Here is a 7,903-nt window from a genome sequence, read left to right on the forward strand (position 1 = left end):
TAAATCTCAGAACATCAGAAAAGCCAAAGAATTCCTTGACTTTCTAGTGGAGTCGAGTGACGCCTAGCGTCATTTGACTTAAGACTTGACGTCACAATGGAACAGTTGCAAAGAAAATCCTGTACATACCTGGAAACCCACTCCAAATGACTCAATATGCACCTTTTGTGTTCAATATGAAAAGGATTCATGTTTCATGCTTGAGATTCTAAAAATGTCTGCTTTGTCTGTAATTGAACTCCTCCTTCACTCTCTCTCGCTCTCTCTCGTTCTCGTCTCTGTCTCTCGTCTCTGTCTCTCGTCTCTCTGTCTCTCTCGCTCTCTGCAGGACTATGTCCTGGCAGTGGAGATCTATCACTCCATCATCCAGTACGAACCCCAGCAGAGAGTGCAGCTGCTCAGCGGCATCGGACGCATCTTCCTGCAGGTACACACACACACACACACACACACACACACACACACACACACACACACACACACACACACACACACACACACACACACACACACACACACACACACACACACACACACACACTCCTACTAAATCCTTTGTGCTTTTACATTTCTGGCTTACCTTGGATACCACACACACACACACACACACACACACACACATTAATTAATACTACTACTATCCTGCTATACTACAGTGTATTAAGGTTTCTCTCTCAAGTCAGCCCAGCGGCAATTTAAGGTGTGATTCTGTTTTTGTGTCTGTCCTTGGCCAGATCGGTGATATTAAAACAGCTGAGAGATATTTCCAGGATGTGGAGAAAGCATGCCAAGCGACAGGGAGTCATCCCAGTCACACCACGAATGTGTTGATGAACAGGTTTGTCATTTTATCAGTGTCTCTGCATCTATCAATCATTTAGCACCTGGGTGTGTGTGTGTATGCATGCACGCGCTCACACTTAGGAATTATTAAAGGTGATTCCTTCGGGGACCTTTGGCTGCTTGGCACTTCCTTTCTCTCGTCACATGCAGAGGTCACACATGCGTCTCTGCAGCTCTGCCGGGTGTTGTGTGTGTGTGTGTGTGTGTGACGGCACCTGTGTGACTCAGACACAGGCTCACAAACCCATAAATACTGTCTTGACGAAAGGCAACTGACTGTTTGGACTGCTCACACCTTCCACCAAGCATGTGTGATGTTTTGTCTCTTTATGCCCCTTTGATTAGTTTGGTTGGATGTTGGTTTCGTTTCTTGCGCTGCAACCCTGAAACGTAATGCTTTTGTGTTTCAGAGCATTTGTTCATCTGAGTCAGAACAATTACGCCGAGGCACATGCGTCCTTCTCCCAAGTCCTGAAGGTTGACCCCAAAAACCCAGTGGTAGGTGTGAGTTACTACGACCACACACAACCAGGTGACTTTCAATGATGAGACCATGAAGTCAACATCCATTTGTCAAATTATTTCAGCGATTCTACCCTAGAAGGTTGTCACAACCCTTGAAGGTTGTTACAAATACAGAAAACATAACCACTCCACTCTAGCCCTCCATCCTCCTCACCCTAACGTTCTCTCTCACTCACTCTCTCTCTCTCTCTCTCTCTCTCTCTCTCTCTCTCTCTCTCTCTCTCTCTCTCTCTCTCCCCCGCAGGCCAACAACAACGCGGCCGTGTGCCTGCTCTACCTGGGTCGTCTGAAGGAGTCCCTGGGCCAGCTGGAGGGCCTGGTGCAGCAGGACCCGGCGCAGTACCTCCACGAGAGCGTGCTCTTCAACCTCACCACCATGTACGAGCTGGAGTCGTCGCGCAGCACCCAGAAGAAGCAGGCCCTGCTGGAGGCGGTGGCCTGCCGGGAGGGGGACAGCTTCAACACGCTGTGCCTCAAACTGGTCTGAGCCACTGCGTCCCCGAACAACCCTCCCCACACCGACACCGAGATCGACTCCGAGATCAGGGGCCCGGGGGAGGCTAGCGTCGTCTCCGGTGGGGATGTTGTTCATGCAGCGTATAGCAATGTGAACAAACTGCGTCTGAATGGATGGGACTTGGGAGGAAGACTCTTAAAAGGGCACCAGAAGGCTCCGTTGTTAGATGGGGTTTGTAGAACCTGGAATGAGAATGTTGTGCTGTGTTAGGATTGGTTTCCACCAAACAACCCATGTTTGGACTTTCTCTGCTTTTTTTAGACCTATGAAAAAGGGATATTTGGGTTCCAACCGGCCCCAGCCACGTACTTGTTCTTCTGCAGGGAATCAAGTGACATTATGGTCCTTTTAGGATGCACTTGAGTGGCCTAAATGTTCGATAGACGGTGAAGGGGAATACATTTTCTCCTTTTAAACTTTTAAATAGATCACCACGGAGGAAACACAAAGTTGAATGAGCACCAACCCTCCCACCCTCCCACCTGCCACACACACACGTGGTAATAAGGGCAGACGCCGTGGTACTGCTAGACAGCATGGGCATTATCCTGAGCTCCAGGACGGTCAATGTAGCTCTCCCTTCCGCTTTCCCTCCGAGCAGTTTGTTTATAATTGTATAGATACGGTCATCATTCACTATCAAATCTTAACCTGCTAAATATCTCTCGCTCTACAAGTTGGACTGTTGTGTGAACCTCTCCTTACACTATTAGAAAATGAATCAATTAATATAAAGCTGTACATATTATAATAGGGGTGTTATATAAGAATGCTTGTGTCGCGCCTCAATATTTTATTGATTTATTGATCCTTATCATTATAATAATCGTAGTTTGCAGAGAATGTGCTGTTAACCTTACTTTACTCTGTGCAGTCATTTGTTTTATTGAAAATTAAAATTGTATTTTTAAATTAACTTGTCAGCATTTGAGGTTGTTTGTATAAGGATATACCAAAAAAAACTGACAAAGTTTGAAAGTTAGCAGCATTTTTATTTTCATGTGAACAAAACAGAAGATTTTCAAAACAAGTGTTGATGACCAAAACAATTCATAACAATCAAGGCACTAAACTAGACTATGCATTTGATTTGTGTAAATACTGATTTTACATCCACTTTAGTGTGTGTGTCTCTCTCCCATGTTTCAGGAACACTGTAGTGAAGCAACGTACTGCTGACGTTTCTCAAAGTCGTCTGCAGGCCGGTTGTAAGCTTTCCAAACGGGTTCGCCCACAAACAGCCGCATGGCTTTCGTGTAGTTCTGCAAATACAAACACACTAAAAGGCCAATACATACTGCAGAATGTTCCCATAAACATCCCATACAAATTCTACAATTTGATATATATACAGTTAATATGTCACTTATGTGTACATCAAACCTATTGACCATCATAGATTGTTAATGTTTATTGATGTTCTTTTTTTTTTTTTGCTGACCCTTTTTTCTAAAACGACTTACAACCATTCATTCACACACCGACGGCGTAGTCAACCACACAGGGCGACAGCCAGCTAGGAGCAGTCAGGTTGAGGCGTCTTGCTCAGGGACATCTCGACACTCGGGCCGGGGATCGAACCAGGAACCTTCAGGTCCCCAGTGAACCCGGCCTACCCCTCCCGCTATACTGTCGCCCCCATTGACTTACGGTCTGATCCAGGGTGAAGCGGTGGTAGATTCCCGCAGGCAGCGTGATCAGGTCGCCTTTCCCCATGGCGATCCGGATCCATCGGTTGCACACGCTCCTGACGTCAAAGTAGGCCTGGCCATCCAGGATGTAGCGGATCTCGTCGTCCAAGTGGAGGTGCTCCTCGAAGAACATCTTCAGCTGTTGGAGGAGGGGAGGCGGGCGGAGAGAGAGATTACCTAAGGGGCCACGGATTCCACCTCATGTGTTTTAATTGCACCTTGCAAATTTGAATTGATTTAATTGGGAGTTTTAATTAAGGCGGCAGCTGTCCCCAGTGCCGATCTGTTCTCCACAACTACGCCAGTTTAGAGATACGGGGGAAAGGGGGTTAAGGCCTACATGGAAACTTGGGGATTTTTGGTTATTATAGCATGGTCCCATAAATTAAAGTTAGCACTGCCGTGTCAGTTGAGTAATCACACTCTCTGAACTGAATTTTTTTTACCTTGATAAACTGAATACTGATATATTGTATACAGGCATCACACACTCAACATAATAGATTTGCATCACACTTAACATGAAATTTGCGGTGCACCCGTCAGTACATGGTTCATACTGCCCATACAATTATAAAACAAAATTGAACAGTTTCTACTTGCTTTGCTTCAAAAGTAACCCTGTTTAAGTATATTCAAGTATCCTATCACAGCAATATTACTCAAGTAATAAAGGGCTTATTATTTAAGTGTTATTGCAAAAGGGTTTTACAACAACAGTGAGCTGTCTTTTGACCAAGGAGATTGCATTACCTTTTCTTCATAATTGGGCAGTGTTTCCTTCTGAATGGTGATGACGTCACTGAAGGAGTAGCCTTGATCCTTGCGAATCTTTTCCAACTCCGGGTCATTTTCATGCATGTCAGCGTTCAACTGAGAAGTAATACAAATGGATCAATGATCGCTCAGATTCTCTCAAGAAACCACAATCCACCCGATATATTTTAGGGCATGACTTGTCTGAATGTTTTGGTTTGGATTAAAGCTCCAAATACACCGTTTTCTGATGGTTTGGTTGTGCAACTTTCACTGGAAACATGTGATCCCCTAAATTTTGGAATGTTTTAGATATCCAAATCCCTGGGCAATGAAAACATTGTTAACAGACTACTAGTTATATATGCACAACGTAAATCAACACAAATACTTGAGTGACTGCATGTAAGATCAAAACAAACGTTGATAATGCTTAATAACCTTGCTTCACACAACAACAAAAAAAGAAACGTTTTCTTTAATGTATCCTTAGCTCAGGCTACTGTAGCGGATGGGGGCTGTTAGCTGCGGGGGCTAACGAGTTAGCCTGAACGACTGCACATAAAGTAGCTGTACCTTCCAGTGCAACACGCCGATCTTCTTTAATTCGTCCAAAGAGACGGGCTGGTTTGGGCTGAGTTTGTGTGGCAGTCTCTGATCTTCATCAGAGCTGTCCATATACCAAGCCTCCAGTGGCATCCTGCGGCTTGGGTGATGAATGTACTGTTGTTAATCTGGTGGTGGTGGTGGTGAAGTCATGTAACCAGCTGGCCCATGTGACTCTCTGGTGGTCCCAGTAACTTTTTCAATGTGCTTTCACAATGTGTGAACAGTTTTAACACTATGGACTTTCAGGGGTTTCACGGAAATCAGCCAGAAACGTAATAGTTTATTGTTATTTCAATTAATTTATTATATTATAAATAAACTATTAATATAAATATATATTTAAATAGCATTGTCTTCATGTATATTCTTTGCGCAAATACTACAGTAAATGTGGGAATACTACGTTATAATGGACGTAATGTCAACAGTTGGCCACTTGGTGACAGCATGGAGGCAAGGTTGCTGTTCGAAAACCTAAAACCGACAAGGTGCAATATTTCATTGTTCGCCTGAAGCAGTGTTCCCTCTTTGGCCCTCTGTGGTGTTGCAACCCCCTTGAGTCCCTCTGTTTTAGTTATTAATGTTATTTAACAAGGGTCGACAGATACACAACACTCTCCAACCTCCAAATCACCCACCATGCATTAGCTCGGAAATATGGAGAATCCACTGGAACCTAAGGGGAAATTATGTAGACAACAACCAGAAAGGTCTTGTCGTGTTTTGACTGGTGGACTAAATCCATAAACTACTGAAAGAGTAGAGTCGCCAAACTGCATGTGCTCCATTATCACACATTCTTAACCTCACTATTCAGGGATCCATCCAGAGAGCGTCGAAAGTAGCCCATGTAATTCCTTAAAGGGGCGATTCAAATCAATTCAATTTTATTTGATTAGCCCTTAATCACAACTACAGTCTCAAAGGGCTTAACAGGCCAAATATTTATGACACCCCCCTTGACCCAAGGCCCCACAAGGGCCAGAAAAAACTCCCAAACGCATAGTAGGTGATCCCTTCTTCCAGAGATGGTCAGGAGTGCAATGGGTGCAATAATTGACACACAGGTAAATACATGCAAAACATATTAAAATTATGATGTGGTGCTGGCCGGTTAACCATGAGGAGAGTCCAGGCATCCAGTCGCCGTCACCACAACACGCTAGAACAGACAGAATAGTGATTTAGAAGGGCCAAGTACGTGGAAATGTATACTGCTATTCATTAGAAGCAAACAAACACACAGTGGTATTCACATCGCATCTGTATCGTTTTTCACGCCCCTAAGTTCCAAACGTGATAATATGCTAACAGGTGTGAGTGTGATTAGCCATCACAAGCTGTTGAAAATCTGCCTTATCCTGTGTTTTAGTGACATCACAAGTCGATGTGTCCACCTAGATGTATGCTGGACAGATCAGTCTAAAACTCTACTTGGTGGACTGTAGCAAATGTTGCTTATCTATCCATCATACATCTAGGTCATGGTTTCTCAACGGGGGGCGTTCGCACAACCTAGGGGGGCACTGGGAACGTGATTCCATTTTTGGGGGGAGATTTATTTAATTTTTTTGGGGGTGAAAAAATAGGCTACCTGATATAAATAGCCAGAGGATCAGGGTAAGGTCAGGGGGGCGTTTGCTCAAAAAAGGTTGAGAACCACTGATCTAGGTGGACTAACACATTTTGAATGTCACTAATACACAGGGAAGGGCCAATTTTCAAACAACTTGTAATGGATAATCACACAGGTGCCTTGATATCACCCGTTTACCATAAAGGTGGAGATCCTGGGGTCGTGAACAATTATCGTCCCATATCTGTCAATTGTCCTGTCTGGCCAAAGTCCTGGGATCCTTATGACAGCTTTAAGCCTATCAGGTCAGCCTATCTGTCCTGGGTTTTCAACAATCAGGCTTTAGATACATTTCTGATCTATCTCTGATTGTAAATGACATTGTCTCTTCTCTGGGAAAGATATTACACTGTGCTGCTCTTTTTGTCTACTTGATACTGTGGACCAGAACTCGTTATTAACCGGCTATTACCGATCAAATCATTATTTAACAAATGCTGTTTTTGCTTCATTTTGATCGGCCCTTATATCCATAATATCCATCTATTTCTTAAACACATCAAATTACAGAAGCAAGGAATATCTGTCTTCTCCAGTTTTCTTTGTGTGCCATAAGCAATACCAATTCTTCTTCAAGTACGCCATGCATCCTTTTGTCACAATTTAGTACAGAGTCCAGTTCCCACAGGGGCTGGGGTTCGGATTACATTTCATCACCCATCTTGTATTTATTTATCGTGGGTGTCGGTGCTCTCTAGTGCGACCGAGCAAGACAGTGTGGGAACTCGAGCTGCAATGAACCACACTGCATTTGTTCACTGTTAATCATAAGGACCACAGGACCCAAATATTGCAAACCGGACCACTGTCTTTTGGGTAAAACACACAAACACACTCTTTCTCACACACACACACACACACACGCACCCACTCACACATGCGAACAAACACACGCAAACACATATGGGAACACAAGCACGCACACATACAGGCTGCACTCAAAACATACCCGTTGCAAGCATGCTGGAGCCTGACTCATGACTTCAATTTTGGGCGGGGAGGTGTTGGTGGTGGTGGTCGTGGTGGTGAGAGAGTATGACATCCAATCAAAATAGATGTCTTGGGACCTCAGTATGTTGGAACATATCTTCCACTTTGATACCGCAGGCCGGGGTTATGACATCAGATGCGGGAGGGGGGAGGGCAGAGAAGGATATGGCGCCTGTCAAACAATGTTAATCATTTCTCCCGATTCATTTTGAGTGACCCCGAGAATAGTCGGATGTGCCTTCTGAGGCTGTGGCCCGAGTGGGGGTGACCACTGGTCAGCTTTGTTCCTCGGGTGTCGGTTGGCATCTTGGCTCATGTTGGCCCCCACCACCCCCA

General features: G+C 44.5%; 2 protein-coding genes across 4 annotated transcripts in view; one reads left to right on the top strand and one right to left on the bottom strand.

The window, feature by feature from the left end:
- trappc12 (trafficking protein particle complex subunit 12) overlaps positions 1-2,801 on the top strand; it is a 22,864-nt gene extending 20,063 nt beyond the window's left edge. For 2 of the 3 annotated variants that reach the window (XM_030356105.1, XM_030356106.1), the window contains 4 exons: positions 329-427; positions 735-838; positions 1,254-1,375; positions 1,613-2,801. In XM_030356105.1, the coding sequence (XP_030211965.1) occupies positions 329-427; positions 735-838; positions 1,254-1,375; positions 1,613-1,932 (645 nt within the window). In that variant the 3' untranslated portion in view covers positions 1,933-2,801. The remainder of the gene's footprint in view (positions 1-328; positions 428-734; positions 839-1,253; positions 1,376-1,612) is intronic. The other variant, XM_030356107.1, reaches the window with a different exon arrangement.
- A 55-nt stretch (positions 2,802-2,856) lies between these two features.
- Positions 2,857-5,146, bottom strand: adi1 (acireductone dioxygenase 1). The gene is made up of 4 exons (XM_030356109.1): positions 4,909-5,146; positions 4,330-4,449; positions 3,536-3,715; positions 2,857-3,147 (listed from the first exon to the last, which is right to left on the bottom strand). The coding sequence occupies exons 1-4, from the start codon at positions 5,029-5,031 to the stop codon at positions 3,031-3,033; spliced, it is 540 nt and encodes a 179-aa protein (XP_030211969.1). The 5' UTR covers positions 5,032-5,146; the 3' UTR covers positions 2,857-3,030.
- Positions 5,147-7,903: the final 2,757 nt, after the last annotated feature.

The sequence above is a fragment of the Gadus morhua genome, chromosome 5, assembly GCF_902167405.1.
Source record: "Gadus morhua chromosome 5, gadMor3.0, whole genome shotgun sequence".
Taxonomy (NCBI): Eukaryota; Metazoa; Chordata; class Actinopteri; order Gadiformes; family Gadidae; genus Gadus; species Gadus morhua.

Excerpts from the sequence above, each read along its gene's own strand:
- adi1 (XM_030356109.1), bottom strand. The coding sequence starts at position 5,031 with ATGCCACTGGAGGCTTGGTATATGGACAGCTCTGATGAAGATCAGAGA. Across the intron at positions 3,716-4,329 it reads TGCCCAATTATGAAGAAAAG|CTGAAGATGTTCTTCGAGGA; the intron begins GTAATGCAATCT and ends CTCCTCCAACAG. Across the intron at positions 3,148-3,535 it reads GCTTCACCCTGGATCAGACC|AACTACACGAAAGCCATGCG; the intron begins GTAAGTCAATGG and ends TTGTATTTGCAG.